This window comes from Colletotrichum navitas (assembly GCF_030913465.1).
Source record: "Colletotrichum navitas strain CBS 125086 chromosome Unknown LY79scaffold_22, whole genome shotgun sequence".
Classification (NCBI taxonomy): Eukaryota; Fungi; Ascomycota; class Sordariomycetes; order Glomerellales; family Glomerellaceae; genus Colletotrichum; species Colletotrichum navitas.
Window position 1 is genome coordinate 357,678 of NW_026850568.1, and position 27,536 is coordinate 385,213.

Consider the following 27,536-nt stretch of genomic DNA (forward strand, 5'->3'; position numbering starts at 1 on the left):
TTCTTGTCAGGTCCGCGGGTTCTGCTCGCTGCTGGTGAACATGAAACCCACGTCAAGTAAAGATTCACATATCGAGCGCACAGCCGCCGAGCCAAGAGATCCTGTGTGCAAAACAATCGTGTTCAAATTCCAATAAACACAGCTGACATCTCAAATAGTCATTACATACCGTTGTGTTGAACCGGGTTGAGGAAGTAAACGAGAGCATTCGACTATTCCGCCTTGGAATGTTTGAAGGATCGAGTATCAAGGTAAGCTCATCTCTACTTCATCGGCATCCGACGTGAAATGTCCAGTTCAGTTCCGCTCTATCAATTACAAATTCAACGGTGTGTTGAATGTACAAACGGCTCACCTGAGTAGTTTCTCCCGGGTCAATGGCTTGACACCTTCGTCCCAGGCGTCCTGAACCCAGGCGGCTTCACCATCACCAGCCAGCCTTCCATGGCCATGCTCCCATCCTCAGCGTACCTTGAGCTCGCAGTGCAATATTCGCCGTCAAATCCATCCGCCATTTGGCTTTGGGGCAATCCCGTCGACGGCAACGATGCCAGCCACAGCCACAACTCCGAGAATGAACCGGTGCAGCTCCGTGTACGAGTTGGCGGATCCTTTGTGTGGCCACCACAAAGTATTGACCTTACCACTCTACGGCGGATGGTTTTCGTTGCAGGTGGCGTGGGTATCAACCCGCTGATGAGCATTCTCAGCCATCTTGCCGAGACAGGTGGAAGCCGGTATAACGTGCAGTTTTTATACTCGACAAAGACGCCGGCTGAGGGTCTGAAGCCGGAAAAGATCCTGTTTTTGGAACGGTTGGCAACTATCTACGGGCGGAAAAAGGTTCGAGGTCAGCTGAAACTATTCCTCACCCACATACGGGGGACATCTGGGCCCAGCGAAACAGTACTGCCATGCGATGAGGTAGAAGTTCCTTTTCAGAGGCGCCGTATGACGCTAGAAGATATCGCAGAGGCATTGGGACCGAAAGAGGAGCACAAATCGGCAGTGGTGTATGTTTGCGGTGTGCCGACCATGACGGACGAGTTCGTAGGAAAGATCACATCCCCACATGGGTTGGGTCTGGGGCGCGAGCAAGTCCTTTACGAGAAGTGGTGGTGAACCATTGTAAGGAAACGCCATGGCTGCGAATACGACATCGACACGTGTAAGGTTAGGCAATGACACCCCTTGAGGATGGGGGTTTGACCAAGGCATGTGTGTAAGACAATATCGAACCGAAAATGGTTCTCATACGTATACTCTGAACATGAGCTTCCACAAGAACTCAGGAGCCGTCCCTACCAAAGCACGATAGCCGTAGAGTCTAACACAGTTTTACCGACATATTGTTGATCATAGCGCACCAGTTCTTGGGTCCGGCAGAGATTTTGATAATAGGCACACATAAACATCACGAGAATGAATAGCAAAGGCGTAAAGGTCTGCCTGGGACCGGAGAAGCCTGGTCCGTTAGTAATTATCCTTAGCAAATACATGTTCATCGTCCCCGATTCTCGTGAATAGCCCTCTCATATTAAATCCAGGGTATTAGGGCTCTCCAATGCATATCTTCGTAGTTGCTTGCCCGTCATTTGGCCACCTCTCTCGTTGAGATTCAAACTACCCTGCTTCCGACGTAGCGGTGACGGACTACGCCTAAGCCATTCTCCTTCTGATACGTTCCTGTTTTCATAGTTGAATGCCGCCATCTCTGCTGTCGCGATATAATCGTATCTTCCGACGCGTTTGAGTATATCCATACCGCCAGTGGAGGGGGGTGACATGTCGTAGTCAGACGATGGCGAGTGTGCTTGAGATGGCGAGGGCAAGGGGCGCGAAGAGGTCTTGCCAAGCTCCCGAGAAGGTGACGGCAGGATGATTTTCCTAGCAACTCCAATTTCAAATGCATCACTTCCGCTCGGCTCATCTACGTATGGTAATAATGAAGAGGTGACAGAGGGAGTTCGCATCGATTCCAGGGAAGTTTTCCGCAGTGAAGTTTCGGTGCTCGGCAGCAGAGGTACAGGTCGTAGAGGTTCCGAAGCTTGCCAAGTGTTGTGCATCAGTTTGCTACGCTGTGGTATACTGGCACGGGCAGAAGGAGGTGGAGTAAGCCTGGGCGGAGTTGCGAAGAAGAATGATCTCTGGGCCAACTGAACACGCTGGTTTCCCATGTTCTCGCCGCGGGTCATATTGCACTCCTGAAAACCCGACCCGTCAAGCGAGTCAAAGCTGAACAGCCTATTATTGGCTTGAAGGTCCTTGGCGCCGTTGGGTCGAGCTGGCAGATGTTCACCCCCCCTGTTTGAAATTGCCACGAGTGCCTCACAATAAGATTCCGATACGAGATTCAAGGTCTTGAGGTTTGTCCAAGTGCGGTAAAAGAAGCGGAATGTGGCGAACGGCGAGTCGACGGAGTCTACGAGGACCCAGTCGTAAAACGTAAGCTCATGGGGTGACTCAACGAGGCCACCAGTGGGAGATCTAAATGTGTCGTTTAACAGTAAGCCTGGAGTATGAAACACGTTGAGCGGCAACTTACGTGATGCCATACATATCTTGTTTGCGGAAGCTTTTGAGTTCAGGGGCTCTTCTTCTCCTGCCTTTGGACCGGAAGACTCGTAGTTCAATTAGGCCGCCGTCTAGAGCGGCGGAGGCCTCGAAGCGTGGCGTGAAGTGGAAGAACCGTTTCTCGACGCCGTCACGCTTGTAGACAACCCCACCGTCCCGATACTGCCATTTACTGTCTGGCTCGTAAAGGGCGTGACTGACGAGCTGATTTTGAATGACTTGAGATTTAATACCCCAGGACACTATTTGGCGTCCGTTAATTGTCATTCGAAAGTACAGGTACTTGGCCTTGGGAGGAGATCTGTTGATGGAGTATCGAAGGTGAAATTGGGCGCCTGTGTATTGAACACTCAGTTTTTGCCAGCACGGGTTGTAAGCTAGAGTGAGGGCAAAAAAGGTTTACGGACCTGGGGATGATGGGATGTAGACCGAAGTGGTTGGATTGCATTTCTCGGGTGTTGAGATAAAACTGGAGGGTGGGGGCGACGTCGGACTGACTGGATGAGGACACCGTAGATGAATAGAAGAAGATTCGGGATGAGGCAGTTCAACGAAACATTCGGCATCATGGCGAGGCACCACCGAGACATCCATACCTCTGAAGTTGGGCATCCTCGCCCTCTTGTGGCTGCGTCGCGTGATACTGAAGTCGAAGTTGGCGTTGATGGAGAGAGACTATGTGGGAAATGGTTGTGCTGATGGGTGAGGTTGATGCAGGATCGTTAACTGTGAGGTGGCTGCGGAAGGTATAAGTAGTCAAGAGGGAAAATGGGATGGCCTACTTGGCTTCACTAAGAACGGGCAGTAGCAGGAAGGTCAGCTGGACCACGCTTTCCCGCGAAAGTGCCTTCCTTCTGTAAGAACCGCGGGAACGACGCGGCATGCCAGCGCTTTGTTTAAAACCAGTGCTCAAATCTCACATTCCCTCACAAGGTCAAAATTACCCCATCAGGAGGAATCGAGACGACGTATGTTACGACGCTCGGTCTTCAACCTCGCCATTTCAGCCCTGAGTAAGCACCAAACATCCATGGAAAAAGCATTCGCCAGAATGGCCAGCATTCGCAGGGCCGTACCACCACTACCACCTACTACGAGTTATATCAACCTAATACCAGCATCTCCACAGCAAATATCAGTTCCAGCGCATGAGAAAGAAATTGACCATTGGCCATTCGCTTCTGGTAACAGCTTCCTATCTGGCCCGCGCCATGTACATGTATATCGACCCCGTCATAAGCTCGCTTTCATCTTATTCAACTCGACCCCATCACGGCCTTCGTGTCATCCTCCTTGCCGAGAAGTCCCAGGTTGCGTATTTGGCCGGCACTCGGCGCGTTATCTCGTGCGCTGGCCGATTCGGCCTTTCGGTAAGCGGCCTGAAGTGCCCTTGTTCTCGCAGCCTGCAGGCAAGTTGGTGAGCTACCATTCTTTCGCCTCGTTGCCCATCGTCCTCGGGGTTCGATTGATTCAACAAACCTCCTTCTTGTGGTGCAAGCACTCGTAGTAATCCTCCAGAGCCAAGCCACACTTCTTCTTTCCCGAGTGGTCCTCTCCAGCGGTGTTGACAACATAGCAGCCAAGGACCTCTTGCCAGAAGGGGAAGCACCGCGACGGGCCTACCCGGCGTCAGCGGGTTAATGCAGTATCAATGGCAACGCAATTGTCAACATACCTCCGTGAAGACCGTATCCAGAGGCCATTGTGAATGTGCAGGCGTCGAGTGGTGGATGGGTGAAGCTCAGAGGTCGTCGTTAAGGGTCGTTGAGACAGACGCAATCGCGAAGTCCAAAGCCTAGGAAAGTTGTAGGTGGTTGTGACCAACGGAAGAGCCCGCGGCTATCAAGAAACCTCGTCCTATCAGGAGGTACTTAATTTTAATAGTGATTACTGCTGTGACGATGGGTTCTCGCTGCTAGCGCGCGCCTAAGCCTCCCCAGAACCCATGTAGCCCCACATAATTATGACGAAGCTAAGGTGCCTTGCCTGGTATTACCTACCTAGTTACCTGTCGCATACACGCATTTTGGGGACTTGGAGCTTGGTGCCTGCTGAGAAACTAGCGAAACTCGCGATACTACACTTGACCAACTCACTACTCCACGGTCAGCGAACAAAAAAGAGAAAGAAAAAGAAAACTCTACACAGGGTTACAAACCCGATATGTCTCCGAACCACACGAAATGAGCCTTATCATATCTCCGCCAAAGCTGGTGCTTTTGGCCGTTCACCTAGCCATCCATGCCGACCTGGACAGCTTGGCCTCTCTCTCCTCGCGACACGCCACGGTCTTGCGTAAAGATCTCGTACTACGCATACTCTTGACGTACCTCCCCGAGACGGTTCCATCTAGCGACTATGTGTCCTTCCTAGAAGAACTCGCGAATGGCGAGTTCGCTGACCGTGAAGCCGGCAACATCGACTATGCCGTCGCAGAGAACATTTCAGACGAGGATGCTGCAAAGAAGGCTCGCAAGCTCCACTTGTTGCCTCTGGCATGGAAGGATGCGCCGATTGAGATAGGCGACGATCCGATGTCTCTATTCCTGCTCAAGCGTGCACATCGTGTCGACGAAGAAGCTGGACTGCTCACCCAACTGCCCGAGCTGCTCGGCCCTTTTCTACAATATGCTCCTGGGATCCGCACTTGGATGGTCTCAACTCTACTGCCACTGTTGCGGAGAAACTGCGAGTACTACCCGGCAAACAGCATGCCATACACCTTGGCCGAGTTCCAGAGTCTCTCTGATGGCGCTGCCGTCGGTGCTCTTCTTTCCCAGACAGGTGTACGGCAGGAGGACCATGTATTTATCGGGAGAGATCTGAGAGGAATGCTCGTTCCTTGGCTGCATGACGATTCCCGGTGGAAACGGGTTGAGGAAGGTGATTCTTCCGGGGGGACTGTGTCCAGTCCGGGATGGGAGCGTTTCCTTGAATGGCTATTGGCGCAAAGCTCCAATTCCTGGCGAGTTGCTGTTGCCGCCGTCGAGCAATGGGGAGGTGCCGTTGATGTTGACCTCGGAGATTATGATGTCGTTTGGATCAGTGAGGAACAGCAGCAATACCTGGACCGGCGATATGCTCGTGCCATTATGGCCGGTGCATATTTGGTTCCTGAGGCCACAATCGAAGCGCTTGAAGGTGCTCACCAGATGCTGAGAAAGGTCATGGACCTGTTGGGCCAGGATGATACGCTTTCCTTACGTGAAGGAGCGGATACGGATGCTCTACCCCCTGTCGCTTACTTGGAGGGAGGGAGTGTTCTATCTCACAAGAACACGGCATTCATGCGAGAAGATTTGCTCAAGCAATCAAACCCTCTCACAACTCCTTCAAAGAGGTCGACCCATCTACTCCATGCGTTAATCCTAAGCGCGTTCATCCTGACTAGGGCAGGACTGCCCTGCACGATCAAGATGGCCGGCGATCTGGCGTTCATCCAGGACGAACGAGACCAGAAAGCTGAAGTTGTCAAGCTGGTTCACGCTATCGCTGAACGGGCTCCAAAGAACGGCGATAATTTCTGGGCCAAGGCACGAAACGAGATTCTTTGGCTCCGGAATTGGGGCATTGCCTCCCCACCGAATGGTCAAGTGATGGGTGTGTTTGCTAAGGTTGAGCCGGGGGTAATTGAAACCGAGATATTGAAGGCACTCCTGTCTAGTGCCCGTAAGTTGCCAGTTACCAAAATCCCACCGTCACTATTGCTGATGGTGCACAGGGTATTCGCTCGCAAAATCGTTCTACGAGGATGCTGTCGTGAAGCCGCTGCCGGCACAAACCGTTCAAGAAACTGTCATTGCCGCTGCTCTCAACGCCTACGACAACGCGTCCAATCCGAATCGCACCAGGGGGGGGCTCAAGAAGTGCGATGAAATGTATGTCTCCACTCACATCAGTGTCTGTTGACTAAACTGACCAGTGTAGTATCAACACCTTCCCTGGAACTATTACCAGCTCTCTTCCCGAACGGCGCCGCATTGACTCCCTTCTCAAAGCAACACACGCCTTGAGCAACTACCGACTAGTTTTGAGGCAAGGCGAGCCCTTTAGTCCAGTAGTTCTGCGTGTCCACTCAGATCCTGTCTCCATCATCGGCAAGGTTCTAGAGCAGAACCCCAAGAGTTACACACGCATCCATGACCTCTTGGATGTAGGTTCCGACATGGTTCGCGCTGGGCTTGTTGACCGAAGCAAAAGGGGGATTGCCGTCCAGGTCGTAGAAGACGAGGAGGCCTGCGTAGACACCAGCACGAGGCGCATCACGGCCATGTGCATCGAGGCGGCTCTAAAGGAGGACGACTTCGAGACGGCGTTTTCATATGTCGTCAACCGACTCAGCAGTCAAGTCAACCATTCAAAGACAGCTTCTCGGGTCAAAATAGACGATGACTGGTCATGGAGGGCCGCGCTGCAGGCGGGACAGTACATGAGAACTGTACGAACTGTTCGCCCGACACATCTGGGAAACGCCAGCGGGAACCCTGATATCCGGCACCTGGAACAGCGCATCGACTGCCTCGCCACGGCCCTGCGCATTGCTCCGCCGTCGCAATTACAGGAGATACTGAAGACGTTCCGGCGCTGCGAGGAACAGCTCGACTCAGCACTCAAGGAAGAGGCCGCTCGGGAAGCTGACCTCGACGCCGTCGCTGCCAACCTTCACTCCAGCATGCCCGGTGGCTTCGAGGGGGCCCCAACGGCAGCCCGACTTCACGTGCCATCGGGTCCCCCACAGCCCCGTTTGTCAGCAGGTACGAGCAAGCTCAACGACGACGCGCCGATGTCGCTGTTTGACTTGTCACGCGCCACGGCTCGTGCGGCCTCGCGTAACTTTGCGGCTCTTTCCACGCTGCAGCAGTCTGCCGGTGGTAAGGCTCCGGTCCCCGCTCCCGCTTCGTCGGCATCGGTGGCTAGTAGCGATGAGGATCCTCATGATGACCAACCCAGAACGAGGAAGCGTGACCAGCTTCGTGAGGCTGCAATGGGAACATTGACGTCAGGAGTGGGCTGGCTCATTGGCGCGCCTGCGCCCAATCCACAGCAAGCGCCAAGGACTGATTAAAGGCGTGGGGAGAGGGTACGTATTAACCACAGAACATGAGCAAATTAATGGAAAATGAATGAACGCCTTGCCTTGCAAGCATAAGGGGTATCCAACGTGGCACGATTGACCAGTATCATGATAAATGCGAAGATATTGGATTCACAAACTTAAGTTCTTACGCGGAATATAGTTACGTGCTTTTGGTGTCAAACCTACTGGGGCTTTTTATTTTATTTCATACTTTTATTATTTACCTTATTGAGTTCGGAACAATAGGGGTTGTGCTGCAGCAATTTGACAGCTCGATAGGACATCAAAGCCCCGGTTGGCTTGGCTAAACAATCCATCCGGGCTGTTTAACGTCGGCCTGCAATATGCCCACTTGAACAGGACGGACTGAAAGCAAAACCCCTCAAATCATCATTTTGATCTTTGTAGGATCGATGCCAATGGTAGGTAGATCGAAGGTTCATGCCTCGATGTACTGTGACAAACCCTCGCAAAAGTGAAATGCTGGACCACATCGCATTTGGGCGATATCTTTGAGGTGGAAGGGACAGCCCTGTCATGACAATATCAGATGAGCCGCTTCCACAAACGTAAAGCCCCTTATCGGGGCTGAGACAACCAGGGCGATATCGAACGAGTGGCAGGGGACAGAAACATGTCTGCCAGAATCAACGGGGCTCCGTAAGAGTTTGTCTTCAACATTGTCAATTGAGGGCGATTCAAATAGTAGCAAAAGATGCCAAGCACAACTGGTATCTGCTTTCCCCAGTCGGTAATGACCCGTTTTACTGCTCATTGCTAAATCATCAGTCTTGCTCATAACCGCTGGGGGGAATACCTTTTGTCTTTTCTTCTTCGTTGTTTATTACACGAGCCTACCGTCTCGGAAGATGCGATACAAGGACCATCTATTAGTTTATCTTGCGTCGCTGACCTGTGCAAAGGCGGCAACAAGATGAAGAGCAATGGGCGTGGATGGCGAGAAGGCGTTTCATTTACGACGGAAAGGTTGAAACTTGGCGTTCAGGCGGCACAGTTACGGTTTAGTTGTATTTATGGACGCGGTTGTCATTCATGTTGCATTGCTGATCAACATTTTATCATGCTGAGATTTGCGAAAGAGCCATGCCGAATTTGCGAAGCCGTCTCAAACTCGGCTGGACCCGAAGCGGGACGCGATAGATAATGGTACAAGGTGAAATTGGTTTGCGTGGGGGAAACAATCGTGGACCACCGCCGGCCCACGGAATGGTGTAGTAACGAAAGTGCTGATCCACGAGGGAAAGTGACTGTCACTCCGGCCAAAGCCTGTCGACGCCTGCTGTTTTGCCGTGTTGATTGTTTGCCAAAGCTACCATAAAGACCGCCAGACATTCGTCGAACTGCAGAAGACCGGGCTCATAGACAGTTGCCAGCTGAAAACAGCTGATTGTTGCCTACAGCCGTCGTCAAAGAAAGGCCGGGGCCAAAAAGCCGTGGACCACGCAGGCTAAAAAACCCCATTTTTTGTTCCATTCCAGACTAGTTGTAGTGCACAAGGACTCCATGAGACGCAATTTTTGGGATATCCGCCGTAATCGATCGCACTAAGAAAGATGAAAGGGGTGAACCGTCAGTCGCCATTACCAGGCGCATCAACAGCGTATAAATCAGCGAGAGCCTAGGCAAGTCAGCATTAGCGACAGACTGGGGGGGAAGGACATTAGGAGTTCCAACCTCCGTAGGCCTCGCGGCCCTCAGAGCGGGCAGGAGGGTCAGCGTAGGCTGCGCCACTAGCAGGAGCGTCGCGGGAGCGAGGCCCATCACGGCCGCCACTGCCACTGTATGTGTCGTCCCCGCCACGCTCACGTCTCTCGTAGCCGGCAGCACCGCCGCCGCGACGGTCATCACCACCGCGAGCATAGCGGTCGCCACGGTCGTCACGTCCGCCGCCGTAACGGTCGACACGACCACCACTGCTGTAGGTGTCATCGCCTCCGCGCTCGCGTCTCTCGTAACCGCCAGCGCTGCCGCCGCCGCGATCTTCACGGTAGCTGCGATCATAGCCACGATCCTCGCGGTAACCGCGCTCGTAGCCGCCGCCACGGTCTTCGTAGCCGCCACGGCGGTCGTAGCCACGGTAGCGGTAGGGGTCATCACGACCGCCGCCGTAGCCACCGCCTCCGTAGCCACCGCCGCCGCCGCCGTAGCCACCTCTGCGACGATCATCATAACGGTCGTTGAATCGGCCACCACTGCTGCCACCACGTCCCTCTGTTCATTGACGCGTGAGTGATATTTTTCCAATAAGAGTTTTTAGGGGATGCTTACCACGCTTAGGAGGACCGAAGTACTTGCCGGGAGTGGGAGTTCGAGGACGAGCACGGCGAGCCTTCTCGATGCTCAGGGTGCGACCCTCGATCTGCTCTCCCTGGAGACCCTCCTTGGCGGCATCGGCCTGGTCGGACGTGACCATCTTGACAAAGCCAAAACCACGGGACTCCTTGGTGTGAGGATCGCGCATGATTTGGCACTTCTCGACGTCACCATACTTCTCGAACATGCGAGTGACCTCCTGCTCGGTCAGACGAGGATGGATACCAGTGACGAAGAGGTTGGAGCCAGGGTTGATGGCGCCGTCGTCATCGCCACCCCTGGAGCCGGTCTCATCCTTGGTGCCACTAAAATTGGAACGAGAACGCGTCAGCGATTGAAGAGGAAAACAAATTGGGTAGATATTTCAGAGGATGGAGGTTTGCCTACCGGTCGCGGTCGCGGTCGCCGTTGCCAGAAGGGGAGGCAGAGCGACGGCGGCCCGAGTCGCCGTCATCACGCGCAGGGCGAGGAGAGGCGCTGCGGTTGTCGCGCTCATAACGAGGAGCCTCGTCTGTATCGCGTATATCTGTCAGTGCCTCGTCGTGCTGAGAGCGGCGATCCGTATCGAGAAAAAACGAACCATCGTAGCGGTCGCCGTTGGCGGCCTCGTAATCCATAGAAGTGGTAGCCATGATGATGGGATTGATTGAGGTGGCAAGTGGTGTATTTTGTCGTTGGGGGTTTTTTGAGGGGCGTTGATACTTTGTAGAATTGGCCAACGACGCGAATTGCCGGTGACGCAGGCTCTTCTGCTACGGGGATTGGTCAGAAGGGAGGACGGAAAGCGGATCGGGGGCTTTTTGATGGAAAATAAGAAAAAGGGTCTGTAGAAGAGAGAAAGAGATGAGAGAGGCAAGTGCAAGAAATGTTATTACAATCGTCAGCAATCAATTAGATGACGAAGGGCATCAATTGAGAAGTGGCGTGGCTTGGAGATGCCAGGTGTGGGAGTGAAAGGGAGAGTGAGGAAGGTGAAGAAAAGGCGAGGTGAAGGAAGGGATGTTGGTGAGTCGGGGGGGGAGGGCGAGGAAGGGGAGAAAGAAGGCGATCTGCCTTGCGCGTGTCTCTGTTGGTGCTGCAGGAGAGGAGGTGTGGTATGGGAGGTGTTGCGGGAGTGCTTTCAGAGGTACTGCAGGCCTGGTGGCCCTGCTGACGTGACGGGTGAGGCAAGGTATGGAGCAGGGTAGGCACAAGTAGGGGGAAGGAGACAGGGCACCTGAATGGCCAGCCTGGCGCAAATGCAGGCAGATAGATACCTACGTTGCCTGGGTTGATAGAGTACAGTGCAAGGCGAACAAACAGGTGACTGGATGTAGGCAGCAGAGGGCGTTGGTGCTGTGTGGCTGGCTTGTTGGTCGAGCGAAACAGGGCAGCGAACGAGGCGGGAGGGAAAAAGTGAAGGGAAAAAAAAAAAGTGATGGGTAAATCGATGGAATGATTGCCCTGGGGGAGGGAGGGGGGTTCCGGTGAATGGACTGGACTACGACAAGGGGGGCATGAGCAAAGGCCAAGGCTAAAAGGCAGAAAAGGGAAAGATGCAGTTGTCCGTGAATGAGCTTGGCGTTCCTGTCTTCTCCCTGTCCACCACTGACCAATGAGGTGCTCTCTCCATTACCTTGCTAAGTGACAACTGAATCCACATCCAAATCCAAGTCGTCACTGTGATAGGGACCTTGGTACCTGAGGTTTAGGTCTATTTCTTTCCGGTTGCTACGGTGCATGCAAGATGATCTATCCCGCTTGCCAGGTTTCTTTGAAAACTTTGATTAGGAAGGGTTTGGTTGTATCTTATGCCATTGAAGGCATCAAGTGTGCTTCAGGTGGGCTATTTCGTAGGCAATTGCAATTTCAATTAGCTGCTTCAATTGGAATACTGCCCTCTTCAAAGCACACTTGTCACATTCATTCGAGGCATCCCCTGCTGATTTGACAACATTTCGATCTTTAGCGTACACATAAAGTGAGTCCAGAACGATGGCTCGCGACTCCCCACAGCGATTGATATCTGCACAGACCACCATCTGACAGATCTCGAACTGAGATGCATACCAGCAATTATATTCTTCGGTCGGACTCGAAGTGTTTCATCAGAACACGCTTGCAAACGACGACCAACAAAGCTGTTTCAATCGACAGCTTACAGACCACCTAAGTATATTAGAGCCACGCTTTAACCATACCAGCCTAAATGCCAGCCGAACTGCCACGTAAGGTGCGGCCAATCAAAGCTCGGCCTGTCAGTTTTTACGGAACCAAAACTGCTTGTATATTAGTGCCTTGTTTTCACCACCGGACTGGGCTCGCATGCCACAGCAGCCGCAGATTCCTAGTCAAAGGGCAGTTGACCTTGCCATGTCCAAACTGGAACTATAATCCCCTATAGGTCATCCATTATCGGTTGCATCGACTCCGGAGAACTCGCGACAAAAAGCTCATCCTCGAGGGCCTTGCGAACATCCACATCTGCAAACGATCCCGGCTCGTCCAAAAAGCTGAGGCCCTCGACCGCCTTACCGCCGCAAGCCCTCTCCAGCGCCAGGAAGGCAAAGTGGCCTCCGACTACAGGCCTGGCCATAAAGTGAGGGCCAGGCCATCCGCCAGTCCCTTCTGTCTCGTAGAGATCTGTGAAGGGCCGGTCTGTGACGTTGAGTTAGCAGCCGTTTTACACTTGGCGGTTTATTTAGCCCACTTACCAGTCGTCGTCTCATTAACCCAGATCGCAATGCTTTGAAGAATCTCCATCCGGGTCTTCTTGCTGGTAACGGCCGCAGCAAAGAACTGCCAATCACTTTTCGTGTACAGGTGACGGCTATCGAGCGGGAGTCCATAGTGCTGCAGCACCGCATGATACCAATTGCTCTGCATGCTATACACCTTGTCCGGGACGAATGTTGATCGGGCCTCGATGCCCATGGACTTCTGGAACCATCCTATGACCCGTCCACTGAGTGTAGACGTTTCCTTCTCTGGCAGATGGAAGCAGAGCAGCGAGTCTGCGTAAAGGTTGTAGATGGTAGTCCAGGACCCATACCACGTGTAAGCTAACTTGGCGTGGGTACCGTCCCTAGAGATACCGAAGTCTTGCCACTTGTCAATATATTCGCTCGCAATGTCCGTGTAGTACTTGAAATCGTCCGTCTTGCCCAGGACATTGGCAATCTCAGCCATAGCCTTAACACCGATGATGCCCTTGAGAGCCAAGTTCGTCTGGTTCGCGAGCCACCCGGCGAAATCATCTGTGCAGAGCTGGTTCGCCGGGATGAGCGATTCGCGAACCAAATATCCTGTCCACTTAGTCCAGAGTTCGTAGGATCGTGATACCCACTTCTCGGCCTCCTTGGAGCCTCTCATCGTAACTTCGGCCGAGGAGCGGTCCATACCGTATGAGTCCATGGAAAGAGGCCACGGCTGGACACTGCTAGTCTCTGTTTCGAAATGACCGTACGCACGCGCATGACCCTCAACAGACTGAAGGAATGCCGGCTGGGTGTCGTACTTGAAAGCATTTACAAGCGCCAGGCCCATAATGAGCATGTTACCGCACTCTTCCACGGGCATATACTCGTCTCTGCCATCGGGATGACCAGTAGCATTCGGGAAATGGGCGCCTAGATCATGCATGCTATAGTCGTTGGGATATTGTCCGCTGAGCTGGTGCTCGAGCAAGGGCTCTAACAAGTACGCGAGCCAGCGGGGGTTCGTGTACAAAAAGAACGGAAAGGCGGGAAAGATCACATCAACCGTCTGGAAGTTTCCATTGGAGGAGATTTCCTTGAGAAACAGGATAGGATTGTCAGGAGTACCCGAGAACTGGGTTGCGCCCAGCACCTGCCGAGCGGAGAGCGCAGCAATGTCCTGATAATCTTGCGAGCCGGAGGCAAACGCGTCAACACCCAGTTGGTCCGAATAATTCCTGGCCAGTAAGCTGGCCACGGAGAAGTCATCGTAGTGGTACTGTACAAGCTCAATGGGCGTGGCACAGTAGAAAGACCATAGGGGGCGCATCTGCGTCAGTCCTCTGGCGGCCGCAAACTGAACAACAGGATCCTGAATAAGAGCGAAGGTGAAGAGAACACTGTCTTCCGATGTTGCCTCAGGACCGGTCTTGTTGCTCAGGTGAAAAGCCTTGGAGAAGGCAAAGACTGGCTCCTCGTCCATGATCCCCCTGAAAGAACGATCGACCTCGTTCTTCAGCGAGCCCTTTGCCGCAAAATTCTGGCGTAAGATGGCAGATGTGCCAGCTTGATGAGAAATGTCGGCCGGCCCGGTGAAGTGAAGTGTACCCCATTCCGCATGGTCTGCAAATTCGGTCAGCAGCTGCTGTGATTGCCTGCTGACCTTCCAAGTCTTAAGAGCGGCCTCGTGTCCCTGCGAGGCTTCTATCCTGCTAAGCTCCCAGATTATACCATTGCCTCGGTTGCCACTGACCCATTCACCATTCACGTCAGTATATATGTTGATGTCGAAGGAGCCCTCGACGTAAACAGTCAGATACGCAGCAGGAATCGACTGGCGGAAGGTAGACGTGGGCGTAATTGGCGAGAGAAATGAGAGTACAACTTTGACAGGCCCAAAGAATCCCGAAGGCGGGGGGATTGAGTAGGATAGGTTCGTCGTCGAAGCGTCAAAAACGGCGCCCAGATATGTTGGGAATGACAGATTGTAGTGCCAATTAGGGATGTCAGTGTATGATCACCGTCAGCTAGGGTCGGGACGCCTATAACACACTTGGAAGACGGGGGCAAGGAGTCCTGAGGTCGTCCGAGCAGAGGATATACAGTATTGGAGTCCGGTACAGAGGCCATGACGGAAAAGCCAACCTGATAAGCAGGTCCGAGTCAGTTTGCAGGAAAGCAAGCAGCTAGCGATGGACCATAAGACGCTTACGCTGGAGCCCGTCCAGAAGTAGGGCCAGTGTTCCCACGGCGCATCGCGAGCATTACCCAGCCAGGTGCTGAGGTACGGGTTGCGGACGATTAAAGGAAGGACGGGGGGCGTCAAACTCGAGGCGCCGGCCGTTACGGCCGTGACCAGCAGTGAAGAGGGGCGCATGGTGAAGAGAACGTTCCGAGAACCAGCTCCAAGACCGTACAGGAACTGCGGGTTGAGTAGGCCACCGAAGGAGCAGAACTGGTCACAGGGGGAAAAGCAAAGGGACAAGTGTAATGTAGGATATGTTCGCGTGGCTTTCTGCCATGCAAGATGAACAATCGTGCAACGATAGGGTCAACGGCAGTTTGGCACGGAGTAGTAATAGAGAAAGAAGATCAAGACCTGGTGGGGTGAAGAAATGCAAGAAGAAGAGGGCTCGGACAAGACCCTTCCTCGGCCCTGTTTTACACAAGCTCCAAGAGCGTAAGCATCAGGAGCTCTACAAAGTACCTACACACCACCGACAGTAATCACTCCAGGGAACGGTACCTACTTCAAGGCGGCACGGGAACAGTTGGAGAAATCTGGGGTCGAAGCTTCCGTGCTAGTCACAGGTTGATTAAGCGGCAGCTTAGGCGGGAAGCAGGCACATGTACCTGTACGTCAGAAACTGCGGGTACGGCGGGTCAGGTGGAGGACACTGCGAGAATCACGGCTGGGTCTTCCGTCCTGCCGAGGGACTGGGGGCGAAGTGTACGTGACTCGGCGCGTACCAATCAAACACAAAGTGCCGCGCCACAAGCCCCTGTTTTGCGGGGACAGCGGCACTGCTTCGTGCGGGGACAGGTAGGGAGCTGCCCCGAATCGAAAGTTCAAGACGCGGCCCTGTCAACTGGTCTTTGTAAACCTTCGAGACAAACAATCAAGTATTGACTTTTGTCAACTTGGTATTAGAGTCTCAACCAGTCGGTGTAGATATTAGATGGAATTTGTGCGAGATTTTCGGTCCCTGAATGTTATGCCGTACTCGTGCATACGTGTACACACACATACGAGCGATGCGGACTTGAACCATCATCTATACTCGTCGTAATCATCATTCTATATAAGCTACGGTTGGCGAGTCACAGATACTACATTAAAACAATACTCCATGAAATACTCCGTACTGAGTCGAGGAAACTTGGTTCCTACAAAACTTGCTTTGAGCCCCCTCATTCTGCCTATTTTGGAGACTTGTAGGGATTCAGATACAACCGCTGTCCCAAAAGTCGCCTACCTCGGGTCGGGTCAAATACATGCGAACGCAGATATTCAGCTGCATATACCTCATGATTGGACAGCGATTTTGCCTCGGAAACGCGCGACACTATCCTACTCTCTACCCTCCCCAATGCAGTTGGGATTGTTTCTCCTAACGAGCTCTGGTCCTTGGGACTTTCCTGATACATCGCGGGCGGACAGCATATACGCGAAATCCCACACAAGTTCCTCCTCCGAGACAGGACCACAATCATACCATGGATGGAATCACTTGAAGGGAAGGTCTACGCCTTCACCGGTGGTGCTGGCGGCATCGGCCTTGCAACGGCAAAGATCATCGCCACGCGTGGCGCCACGGAGCGCCTTGCAGACATCGAGACTGATGCCATGAGAGACGCCGAGGCCTACTTTAGGGAACAGGAGACGCCCTTCTCCGTCACAAAGGTCGACGTCTCCAACAAGGACGAGGTTGAGGGCTGAATTGCCGGCATTGCGAACCAGTTTGGCCGCCTGGACGGTGCAGCCAACGTGGCCGGTGCTATAGGCAAGCACCACGGCATCCGGGCAGTCGCAGACCTCGAGGATGAAGAGTGGCATAAGATCATTGCTGTCAACTTGACAGGTTGCATGTACTGTCTCAGGGCGGAACTCAGAAACATAGCGGACGGTGGCTCCATTGTCAACGCAGCGTCGATTCACGGCATCAGGGGTACGCCACCTCTCCTTCCTCCTGCCTGATGTACCAAGCCCTCTTCACTCTGACCAGCTTATAAAAAGGGTTTGCCAAGCATGACGCGTATGATGCCAGCAAGCACGGCGTAATTGGGCTGACACGAGCGGCAGCCAACGATAACGACTCCCGCGAGGTCCGCGTCAACGACGTGGCCCCCGGCGCTATTTACACGCCGCTGATGGAGAAGGTGTGAAAGTTTCACAACCACCCGTTAGATGCCGCCTTCGACGAGCCAACGGCATTCCAGCGTCAAGGCACCGCCGAGGAGTGCGGAAATGTCATCGCATTCCTACTCAGCCCAGAGAGTTCTTTCATGAGCGGCAGCATCTATCAAGTCGATGGAGCGTGGCTCTAAACCACAAGCGGCCCTTAGGACTGGAAGGGCAGGTTGGATTGCCCTGTGATAATTGACGATAGGGGCGTTTTCACCAAACATCCGAGGGGTCAACCTCGTGTTTCTCGCCGTCATCTCTAATGTGTTGGAGTTTCGTATCCCTCTTCATCGGCTTTCTCATGTCGTAGGCGTCCTCGCTGTCGCGCGTAGGGTCTGTAGCATGGTCACCATAGTAGTCCTTGACCACGCGGAAGACACTATAGCCCATGCTCTTATAGAATGTGATTGCTTTGTGGTTGCTCGTGCGGACGAAGAGGTCGACGAACCAGGCATCGTTGGCGTCGGCGGCGGCTTCCAGCTGCTCGGATAGGATCTTGCCAATTCCCAATCTCCGCGCTTCTGGAGCAACGGTCAGGGCCGTGATGTGAGCGTGCCATGGGAGGTAATGCTCGGAAAATTTGTAAACATCAGGTGATGATTCCAGTTTGCCCATGACTAGAGCCTTAAGTTAGACAAGCCAAGCGAACCGTGCATTTGGGTTGACCGTTAGACGTACTGTAGCCAATGATGTTCCCACTCATGTCCTCGCAGACCTGGAACATGGAGGGCCACTTGGCATGGTACTGAAGGTAGAAGGCCAACTCGTAGGTCTCGGTGAGTGGGTCGAGATTACACTTGGAGAACTTGTTGACATCCTCGGGACGGAACCGGCGAAATGTGGCCATTGTCGAGGGTGTAGGCGCGGAGGGGTTTCTCAGCGGTAAGGGAGGGGTCGGTACTGAGTGCTTCTTCGATGGAAGCAGGGCGGTTCAGGATAACCGCCGACAAAAGAAGCGCCGGGTGCAGCTAATGCCCGGGGTTTTGCTCAGCGATAGAGGCACCAGAGAAATATTTATTCCCGGGCTGTTGGGCGTCGTGTCCGATAAAGTACGATAAGAGACGAAATTCAATTAGGCTGAGCAGAGATGGGTACTACGAGTAGGTTTTTCGCGTTGGTTTATTCTTGCTGACGTAATTAAAACACAGGCAGACGGAACATCGGATTGCCCAGGGTCAGGCACTTTCAACCACCACTGGATGCAGGGACCGTAGGAGGTAAGTACCTACCTAGGTATCCGGGTAGGTAGGTAAGGAGTGACAGTCCATGCCCCTAACCCTCCCTCCAAAAATGCCCTGGAGAGACGTAGGCGGTCAGAGGTTCCTGAGACAAAGACAAGTGGAGGGCAGCGACGATTGTTCTTCCCTCTTTTCTTCCACAATACCCAGCACTCAGACCCATGCGCCGTCAGTTTCACTGTTCAGTCTGCTATATCATCCCCGATGCCAACGAAGGGGTTACGCACAGGCACTGCTTTGAAAATTGAAATAGATTGCTCATACAACACATCCACCGGCCGGTATCTAGATAAATCAAACAACAAAGCAGACCCCGCTAAGTTGCATTAATTGGATCGCTGGCCGTCAGTCAAACCAACCCGCTACCGAGATTAATAACATAGGCATTAATCACAGGCTCGCCTACGAAAACCAGACCCATCACTCTACGACCTGGGGACACCCAGTGTTGACTGACCTCTGCTACCTTTTGCGCAACCGCTGCTCTTCGCTTCAAGCGCCAGTCCGTTTTGACACCCTTTTCCAGCGTCCTCCACTTGGATGTTCCTTGTCGTCTGTTCGATGCGGCAGCCTCCGTTGTTTGTTTGTTACTAACAAACCGAAACAAGCAAGCAACAACATTGCATACACACTCGACTGCTTGGATAGCCAACACACGTACGCCGTGAAGCGACTTCGACTAGACTTTTTTCTCTTTCTTATTTATTGGTTTTCTTCGGACGGCATCATCGGACTTGCACTATACCCAAACTGCCGACCGATCGACCAACAGTTCGATCCCACCTGTCACGATGCCGCAGACTCCGGGGCACTCGCGTAACCCTTCGAGCGTTGATGCCTCATACCAATACAACAGCGTCAGCTCCTCGCCGCGGCGCAGACGAACATCGAGATCCTCCGCGAACGACCCAGCAACACCTTTACGAAGTAGCTTCAATACCCAAGACCCCCTAGATATCTCGTATGCCAGCGGGGGTATGAACGACGGGAATGGCTTAGGCAACCTTGCCGACGAGCTGGCCGACGCCTTTTCCGATTCCGGAGATGAGGACGAATACTACGAAGATGACAATGACCACGGGATTGGCAACGGCGACAGCAACGGCAAAGGGACACCAAACATCAACATCCAAGAGGCCGAGAGACGTGCCAGCGCAGCCGAGGGAATACGGGACAGCGGGGTCGACGTCGCCTGCCTTGGCGACGACAACAGCAAAGCGAAGAATCTTAGTCTGGGGCCACCACCACTCGTTCAACGCGGCCATCGTCGGAGTGGAAGCGAATACGATGGCAGCGAATATGGATCTGAGTCGGATCTCGAATCTCCCGGCATGCTGCCTAGTCTGGTGGCCAAAATGGACGCTGTGGAGTCTCTGGCGAGGAGAGGAACGGAGAGCAACGGAGGGCCTACCGACGGTGTTTTCCGCCGTGTCACGGAGGGTTTGCGGGATCTGGGCTCTCAGGCCGGCGTCGAGGGCAGCGCGACGAGGTATGTATTGCCTGGCTTCCTCCGTACGGTGTATTATTAACATATATAGGCTTATCACCGCGCACTCGGCCCTCACGACCCACCTCACGCACCAAACCCGTCAACTGCATAATCTGACTTTTCCTCTTCTCTCGCCTCTCGTCCCGCCCCCAGATTCTGAGACGATTGACGAACTACTGCCGCTTTTGATTGAGCTATCCGAGTCCATGCCCCGCCCGACAACCAAGGCCTACGACTCTTTGACAGCCCTCCATACGTTGACCTCGGACCTCGTGCAAAGCCTCAACTATCTCTCAGACACACTCCACATGTCCAGACAAACCACGACAACGGCCACACGCCGCTTGAAGAGCGCCAAAGAGCTGGTTGCTGAGATTAAGAGGGAGGAAGAGCTCCGTGAAGAGGGCGAACAGTGGCTGAACAGAGGGAACTGGAGCGAAAGGCTAGCCAAGCGTGAGTGCGCTGGGGTATGCGGCGATGTTGTAAGCGGCTTCGAGGAGGTCTGTAACGGCTGGCGTGCCCGGCTGTTGGAGCAAGCCAGCTCTGCCCAAGCTTGAGAAGTTCGAGCACAACTACCTATTTATGGACAACATCTGAAAGGCGGACTATTGAAGTGACACCAAAGCTTGTCAAGGGACTTGTCAGGCGCATCTTTCATGCTTGCAAGGTTGGCTATGCGGGGCTTTGGGTCAGTATAGAACCACGGGCGTGCTTTTGTGTAAACCTCGGACTTTGGCGGCTTGCAGGACCCGCAAAACTTGCTAGACTATATGAATTTTCACGAGTTGATGAACACGACACGCAATTCAAGCAAAGGAAGCCTCGCAGAGGACAGCAAAGACTCAAGAGAAAGCAGCGTCTCGGCGCAGTACTGAATTCCATGGCGTCCATGAGTCCAACCAATCAGCTGTGGCACATAGCACGGGACTCAAGTCATCAAAACCAAACATAGTACGGGCCTCGATACACTGCATCGTGGCCAGTTGATCAAGCGTGGGCAGGGTCAGTGCCTCTGTTTGGTTCAAGGACCCGAGAAAACCCGGCCTTGATATCACGATTACCATGAGCTTTCGCGCTTTGTAGCTAGATGCGGCACCATATCTATCATGGGGTACTATATCACCCTGCAATATTAAAGTGTGTGCATTGCAAATGGTGCAATGCGTGCTCACGTTTTCGGCATCCACAGGATTTTGACATTGCATCTTGCGTTTCCGATCGTGAATTAAAGTAAAGTACTGTTGCGCTTGGAGAGAGATATAACAAAGAGGATTTGGCTCAATCCTCCCCCAACCTTACCGTATACGGAGGTCGAGCCGGGCCCCCGTCGGGGTCGTCGACACCATGAGGGGTCACGGGACGAAGTGATGGACTGACAAGCGCCCGGCTCAATCGACTCGACAAGCTTCCATGGCTCGCGCGGCTCAAGGGGCGGTCGAGCCCGTCCAGGCCATGGTCGGCGACGGACCCGTTGGCGTCGTTGAGTGGCCTATTCATGGCGGCAAAGCCCGATAGGCTCATGTTATCGTCGAAGGATGGGCGTGGTTGTTGCTGACCCAAAGCCCCCGCCCTGAGCAAACGTCCATTAACTGGGGGCGCTTCTTTACGGTATTTGACCCCTGCCTCAGTCTCGTCATCGACGAGGACGACCATCCATACGCCCACGGCACCGTTGCTGCCGAGGAGGGGCGTACAGTGTATCCAGCGCATTCGTCCCTCGCTGCTGGACCTGCTAACCCAGCGAACTTTGGCTGTGACGCCGTGACCGTCGGCGAAAGCATGCGAAAGCCCCTCGCGAACCCGATTGGAGCCGCCTATGCGGTCCATGAAGTTGGACTGGAGGATACCCGGTAGCCGTAGGGACGGCGAAGCGAAGAGAATGCGGAGGCTGGGGAAGGGTCGAACGAGGAGGTAGTGTTCATAGACGCCCGAAAGTTTGCCGCTGGCGAGTGGTGTCGCTGGTTGGTGGACGGGTGAGTATTCGTCTTGTATCAGGATGCGGGGCTTGTGCCAGTTTGTCGATGTAGCGGTTTGGTTCTCGTCTTGAGGTACACGGTGCATATTTCCACCTTGTCTCCGAACGGTCTCGAGTTCGGCCATGTTGAACATCTCACTGAGTTCCCGGAACTCATCCCTTTCTTCATCCTCATCTTCGTAGTTATTATGCCCACTAAAAGGGGTGATATCGGCGGCCTCTCTCTCAGCGACGAGACTCTGCAGGGCTTCGAGGCCGGAATTTTCCTTGGCGAGACCTGAGACATCCACCTGTGCGCCAATAAAGTAGCGTACTGTTCCGCGGCTATCGTAGAGCGGCGCCACCATAAGCAGGTTCATGAAGGGCGAGCCATCTCGGCGATAATTGAGGAACGTTTCGTAGTGCTCTTTTCCGGCTAGGCATTTATCACGTAGCCGCTTCACGCTGTAAGGATTTGTCTTTGGGCCTTGAAGAAAACGACAATTGCGACCAATGGCGTAATTCATCCCATACTGAGTTGTTCGGTGGAATTCTGGAATCATGTCAGCCGATGCTTGTCCACCACTCCTAGGGACTAGCACACTTGCCCTCTGACGCCATGACTATGGGATTATCATGCCTTGACGGGTCCGTCAGGCAGAAAACTTCCGCTAGACCCTCAGACATTTCTCTCAGCTGGACAGGAAGTGTTCCCGTAATACGCCGCTTGATCGACATACTAACTGTCTGTATCCACGTGTAGGTGATGTAAGCAGGGAGATCCTCTTGCACGAGAATGTCGAAAGCAGCCTCTGCTTTCTTCTCCAGTGAGCTGTTACATGTCATGTTGGTATTGCCTGACGAAAACTCATATCCAGGCAAGGTATCCAAGCCATTTGCAATAGCGTTCGCATAAGCGATAGCGCGGAGTGCCTTTAGACAGTCAAGGTAGTATGTCAAAAGGGGCAGTGAGGCGGGGCGAACGGAGTTGATGAAGTCGGTGAATCGCCTGAGGAGATTATAGTCTCTGAAAATAGCCTTCAGGTGGTCTTTTGAGAAAAGGAGTTCGGACCGAGCTTCCAACGAGTACTGTCCATTATCACCGTGCGACGGTACTACGAGGTCGAAGGAGCCCGGTTCAATTTCCTCCTCAGCCAACGGCTCGGGGATCTCATCATCGCCCGCGCCTTTGGTCTGGAGAGGCGGGAGTGAGGTGTTATTTGTTTGGTATGAAGAGGTTGTTGAATTGGCCCTTGACCTAGAAGATCGTGTTCGAGGGGTTCTCGTGGGGCTAGGCGAGGTATGCCTCTGCGGGACATGGGTGGGCTCGATGGACCCGATTTTTCTGCTCAGAGGATTCTCAGGAGACTGTACAGAACTGCGTAGGTTTGTCAGGGGAGGTCTGTTATCAAGTTTTGTTGCTGCCCTTGTGTTGTCCGACTCAGGGTATGGTGTGCTTACCTCTTTTCGTGTCTGTGGGCTATGACAATGGGTCTTTGATGTGTGGTCCAGTCATTGTCCTCATCTTCCCAAACCTCTTGAAAGTGCGACGGCATGGATGACTGGTTTACAGGACGCCTAAAGGGGATGTCAGGGATATCTGCTCCGCCTTCGCTTTCACCCATGGCCCGTTGCTGTTGTTGTTGTTGTTGTTATTTAAGAAGGTAACCCTGAGAGTGTTGAAGTTGTCCACCTGGGGCTGTATAAGTTCACCGTGCCTGTGTCGGCAATGGCAGGTTCTCACTTTTTGCGCCGGGACAGTGTTAGCAAAGAACGTGGCAAAGATTAGGGTTAGTGATGGAATCTGCTCTTTAGACATGGCTATAAGTGGGAACGGGGAATGCTTTATATTAGACTTCAGCGAAGACGTTCGTGGGGTGTGAAGGAAGGCGGAGCATCAAAGGATAACAGACATGGGGCGTCCAAACCATAGGCTTCCACAATATCATCCAGCCCTAGATAATGCAGCGCTATCTAGGTAGACAGTGGGGAGGGTGATCACAGAGGAGGGGCGCGGCAGAGACAAAGAAGGTATAGCCAAGGGGGTATATGAGCAATGATTGCCAACCAGCTACACCATTAACAGATGGGCGCACATGCATGGAGTGCGTGAACAGGCTAGCTTACTACGTCAGGTACCCGTCTAATTGTGCCTAATCATGTTCTGTCATCAACCCAGAGCAGGCACTCGCCAACTTTGGTAGCAAGCATGAAAAGGGCATATACGTACCCAATGTTGTGTTATGGAAGAAAGTTGGTCGCGATGAGCGGGACAGGACTATTGTGATTTGAGTTTCTGTTGGGTCCTAACACTGCCAACTAGCCGGGCTAAGTGTAGCTCCAAGCAGTATGAGACATTTTCAATGGCCAAAATGGGGATGATGCAGACGTCAAGGAGCCTTTGCCAGCTTGCTCGCAGACTCAGGCAACGGTGGCCGGTCGGGATTAATCCTACTAGGATGTCTGGTAAATATACGAGAACTGCAAGGTCCGAGGGTGTTTGGACTGAGTGCTTAGACAAACCCGTCATCCGTTGGACAACGGTCCGTGGGTCCGTGGACAGACCAGGGTCCCCTAACATGGTCCTTTTGAGTAGAAGGGGAAGACTTATGTGCGTCTCCCAGGGTCTAGGTAAACGAGATACATTGAAGGATGCGCGGCTCGAAGGAGGAATGATGTTTGAGACGATGCTGTAGAAGCAGAGGGAATGATAATCAGCCCATGGAATATACAGCTGGGAGGGACAGGCTTGACGGAGAAGCAAGAGGCGGTTTTCTGGCTTTGAATTAGCCTCAAAGATAGATGTGGTCTTTGGGTGGCCCATGATCTATCTTCTTTAGCGCAGTGCTGGTACACGACTTTGCTGTCATCCTGACTGACGAAATGGGAATGAAGCGCATTGGGTATACCCTGCGGGATGGGACCAAAAGGATGCCACATTGTTCGCAGCCGTAGCAATGGTCATGACAAAGTCGAACGACTGCGCTTCAGCTAGTCAGGCCTTGTTCTAGTGTGGCCAGACTTGCAGCGGATCTGCCGGGCAATCCTTGGGGTGTGAGCGTTATTATAGAGGAGTCGGCGGATTCCAAGCAACCCAATGTCCACACTCCGACTGATTCGATGACAGCCGATACACGGACCTTGTCCCATGTCCCGAACGGGACAAAGAATGATTAGCGGTTGTAACCTGGCGGGTAGCATTTGACAGATGAGCTAGGCCTGGGGCTAATAACCCATGCATCCCGCTTGCTCTAAAGGCTGGGACTAGTATCATCGGCCTAATCTAGCCAAAAGAGTCAGGTCCTCGGTTTCGATGCTCATGCTGCTTCGATCTGCGGAGCTGCGACGAAAGGCTCGGATCGGCGATCAGACGACATCATCATCAGAAGATATTAGTTCTATCCTCACGGTGGATCTGCAGGCGGCTATATCATTCCCGGATGGGCCGGGTGGGGGGCGGGAACCTTTAAACATCTCTGCCCGTGTCGTATCGCTGCTTCTGATGCGACCGATACATTATTGCTCTCTGGCAGTAGACATACTCGGCACAAGGTATTGGTAGTACTTTACCTACGGCCGCCACCATGAACTTTTGTTGACCATGGCCAAGATGCTCGAGTAGCTTGTCCTTTGACCCGGCGCGCAGTCTGTAAAAGGTAGGACTATCATATTCGCGTATCGGCAAGTGTCTTGCCTCTATCATATCGTGCATGTCTGACCCAGGATCTGCGCAAGACTGGGGCCTTTTGCTGAAGAAACACGCGGCAAATACGGCCAGTAATCAGCGAGGGTTCCACGCGGCAATTTGGAGCTTAGGTCTTTGTTACCAGTGGCCCGGGGCAAGTGGGGTTAGTCATGTGAACAGATCCAAGTGCTTGCTAGAGAAAAGCGCTTCTTCGCAGGCGTTGCGTTGGGAAGGACATTCAGTCGGGGCCACCGCCAATATCCCATCGCTGATTAGGAGTCAGGATCAGCGATAACGTTCTCGGTGACCGAGGGTGTACGCATGCTAGTGGCGACGGTGCCAACGGCAAAAGGTGCAAGGCCGAATCCATGACGATGATCAATGCCGCCGCACCGCAGGTTGCATTTGCTTGGAGAGGCGTGCAAAACCATTTGTAGGGATGAACCCGCTCCCAGGAGTGTGGTTTCTAGTTTCCACATACGAACGGACAGGCTGTCATGGCTTATGCTGGACAGCCGGAATGACAAAAGCTGTGCCCAAGACGATGGGCCAAAGAACGTTGAGACTCGACTGACCCAACTCTATCTGTACTCATCTTCGATAAGGTTCGGGTCGCCGAATCCACTCCGGAGTGAAGACGACAGAGAGAGGTTGCAGATGTGTAAGGCAAGGACTCGTCTCTTTCTGGGTGTAATTGCGAAAGACTCCATTCGGCGATGTCCAATCGTCCCGCGTGGCCTGGCAGTCAATGGCTCACAATTACACAGTAAGCAGTCGGCGCGCTTTTGAAGATGGCGATAGCGAAGGTGCCCAACCCCTTCTTGCGGCGGTGTTTAGTCAACAGTCTCTGTTCAAGATTCTCGGGGGTGGGTTCCTCGGGTTTCAGGCAACTCGCGCGCGAGTTATCGACTCTACGCGAGGTACCTAAGTACGGATAGGTAAGTGCAAATGCCGATGTAAGCGTGTTTCCACTTTACGCGAAACGCGACACACGCGAAAATCACGCGCTATTATCACATGCAGCCCTTGCTTCTCTCTCCTTCATGACGTACACGCGTGGACCGTTGTTGTTACCTGTAAGCGCCCAAAGTCACCTCTTAGCCCAGTAACGCTAGGAATGCCGTCTTCTGACCTTTGAAGCCCATACTCTTGTATACTAGGTAGAACCGGAACCAACAGTCAAACGCGTAACGGTCGAGTGTCACAGAACAGAATTGGGACTCAACGACAAACTAGCAAGTGCGCATTCCAGTATGAGCTTCGCTGTCTGGACGGTATGAATAGGTTCCATCGGTTGACCCGTGCAACAGACACCGAGGCTGGGCAGGTCGATTGTTTGTGGCAGACGCGAAATGGAGCGCCACCCCCCAATCAAAAACATCGACTGCCAGCACGTCCCGACTGTTGACCTATTGGCTACAGCGCGTCTGGCGCGCCCCCTCGCTGGGCATCTATATACGTAGCTAGAGGTAAGTGGGGCCGACTATCTCTTGTCCGAATCGGGGTTCTTCCCTGAGACGCCATGAACAAAAACAAACAAACATCCTTCACGGTCTTGTCCCAGCCCCCCTTTGCCCCGCCAGGGAGGCAGAAAACACGCCAGCTGAATTCCAACGCGGCGGCGACGACGACAAGAAAAGACGCGAACTCGCATCGCTTGGGGAAGCGCAAAACACGCACATGCACACACACTGGTTTGACTAACCATTGAGGCACTTATCCACGGCGGTCCTGTCCTGCTGTTCCATCCGTACCTTGCATCGACTGGGAAGCGTCTCCTAGGTTGGGTTGTTGTCTCGGGTAGCAGACTGTGTATGCGCTTCGTCGGCAACCCTTGTTCGCTTATCATCTCAAATCTGGCATTTCTAGGCTCGGAAGGGCCCTCGGCAAAAGCTGGAACGATTCTTTCAACAATTACAGCACTGCAACAGCTACGGAACCCAGCAATGCAGACGAACGGCAATGTCCAGGGAAACACACAAAGTGAAAATGGCCCATGTCCTGCCTACTGGGTAATGGAGAAACAAGTCCAACGTGGCCAGTCAAGCGCCAGGGCAAGTGGAGGCTATTCCTGATGAGCCATGCGGTTCTGAAAGGCAGGGAAT

General features: G+C 53.3%; 11 protein-coding genes across 11 annotated transcripts; 4 read left to right on the forward strand and 7 right to left on the reverse strand.

Annotated features, from left to right (window-relative positions):
• Positions 1-40: 40 nt before the first annotated feature.
• On the forward strand, positions 41-1,122 carry LY79DRAFT_589480 (NADH-cytochrome b-5 reductase; the record flags this gene model as incomplete). The annotated part of the gene is made up of 3 exons (XM_060561037.1): positions 41-103; positions 159-251; positions 364-1,122. The coding sequence occupies 3 exons, from the start codon at positions 41-43 to the stop codon at positions 1,120-1,122; spliced, it is 915 nt and encodes a 304-aa protein (XP_060415289.1).
• A 410-nt stretch (positions 1,123-1,532) lies between these two features.
• On the reverse strand, positions 1,533-3,140 carry LY79DRAFT_589481 (uncharacterized protein; the record flags this gene model as incomplete). The annotated part of the gene is made up of 3 exons (XM_060561038.1): positions 1,533-2,487; positions 2,546-2,875; positions 3,073-3,140. 3 exons carry the CDS (start codon positions 3,138-3,140, stop codon positions 1,533-1,535), a joined length of 1,353 nt encoding a protein of 450 aa, XP_060415290.1.
• Positions 3,141-3,830: 690 nt separating this feature from the next.
• Positions 3,831-4,277, reverse strand: LY79DRAFT_513256 (NADH:ubiquinone oxidoreductase 11.5kD subunit; the record flags this gene model as incomplete). The annotated part of the gene is made up of 3 exons (XM_060554471.1): positions 3,831-3,977; positions 4,054-4,193; positions 4,250-4,277. 3 exons carry the CDS (start codon positions 4,275-4,277, stop codon positions 3,831-3,833), a joined length of 315 nt encoding a protein of 104 aa, XP_060415291.1.
• Positions 4,278-4,757: 480 nt separating this feature from the next.
• LY79DRAFT_668956 (secretory pathway protein Sec39) lies at positions 4,758-7,639 on the forward strand (the record flags this gene model as incomplete). Its single annotated transcript, XM_060563586.1, has 3 exons — positions 4,758-6,243; positions 6,296-6,452; positions 6,502-7,639. 3 exons carry the CDS (start codon positions 4,758-4,760, stop codon positions 7,637-7,639), a joined length of 2,781 nt encoding a protein of 926 aa, XP_060415292.1.
• Positions 7,640-9,114: 1,475 nt separating this feature from the next.
• On the reverse strand, positions 9,115-10,755 carry LY79DRAFT_167904 (uncharacterized protein). The gene is made up of 5 exons (XM_060551200.1): positions 10,566-10,755; positions 10,373-10,496; positions 9,941-10,290; positions 9,347-9,883; positions 9,115-9,290 (listed from the first exon to the last, which is right to left on the reverse strand). The coding sequence occupies exons 1-5, from the start codon at positions 10,615-10,617 to the stop codon at positions 9,280-9,282; spliced, it is 1,074 nt and encodes a 357-aa protein (XP_060415293.1). The 5' UTR covers positions 10,618-10,755; the 3' UTR covers positions 9,115-9,279.
• Positions 10,756-11,880: 1,125 nt separating this feature from the next.
• Positions 11,881-15,332, reverse strand: LY79DRAFT_550708 (uncharacterized protein). The gene is made up of 4 exons (XM_060557583.1): positions 14,873-15,332; positions 14,714-14,805; positions 12,679-14,654; positions 11,881-12,622 (listed from the first exon to the last, which is right to left on the reverse strand). Exons 1-4 carry the CDS (start codon positions 15,035-15,037, stop codon positions 12,363-12,365), a joined length of 2,493 nt encoding a protein of 830 aa, XP_060415294.1. The 5' UTR covers positions 15,038-15,332; the 3' UTR covers positions 11,881-12,362.
• A 1,049-nt stretch (positions 15,333-16,381) lies between these two features.
• LY79DRAFT_589486 (short chain dehydrogenase) lies at positions 16,382-17,208 on the forward strand (the record flags this gene model as incomplete). The annotated part of the gene is given in 4 exon segments (XM_060561039.1): positions 16,382-16,588; positions 16,622-16,829; positions 16,898-17,040; positions 17,050-17,208. Coding segments are annotated over 4 exon segments (717 nt in total).
• Positions 17,209-17,278: 70 nt separating this feature from the next.
• LY79DRAFT_513209 (acetyltransferase) lies at positions 17,279-17,912 on the reverse strand (the record flags this gene model as incomplete). Its single annotated transcript, XM_060554460.1, has 2 exons — positions 17,279-17,682; positions 17,744-17,912. The coding sequence occupies 2 exons, from the start codon at positions 17,910-17,912 to the stop codon at positions 17,279-17,281; spliced, it is 573 nt and encodes a 190-aa protein (XP_060415296.1).
• Positions 17,913-19,094: 1,182 nt separating this feature from the next.
• LY79DRAFT_513314 (uncharacterized protein) lies at positions 19,095-20,349 on the forward strand (the record flags this gene model as incomplete). Its single annotated transcript, XM_060554480.1, has 2 exons — positions 19,095-19,792; positions 19,842-20,349. 2 exons carry the CDS (start codon positions 19,095-19,097, stop codon positions 20,347-20,349), a joined length of 1,206 nt encoding a protein of 401 aa, XP_060415297.1.
• Positions 20,350-21,070: 721 nt separating this feature from the next.
• Positions 21,071-23,371, reverse strand: LY79DRAFT_589489 (uncharacterized protein; the record flags this gene model as incomplete). Its single annotated transcript, XM_060561040.1, has 3 exons — positions 21,071-22,299; positions 22,487-23,124; positions 23,208-23,371. The coding sequence occupies 3 exons, from the start codon at positions 23,369-23,371 to the stop codon at positions 21,071-21,073; spliced, it is 2,031 nt and encodes a 676-aa protein (XP_060415298.1).
• Positions 23,372-23,641: 270 nt separating this feature from the next.
• On the reverse strand, positions 23,642-24,690 carry LY79DRAFT_168281 (uncharacterized protein). Its single transcript, XM_060551201.1, has 2 exons — positions 23,977-24,690; positions 23,642-23,864 (listed from the first exon to the last, which is right to left on the reverse strand). The coding sequence occupies exon 1, from the start codon at positions 24,568-24,570 to the stop codon at positions 24,025-24,027; it is 546 nt and encodes a 181-aa protein (XP_060415299.1). The 5' UTR covers positions 24,571-24,690; the 3' UTR covers positions 23,642-23,864; positions 23,977-24,024.
• Between the last annotated feature and the right edge of the window lie 2,846 nt (positions 24,691-27,536).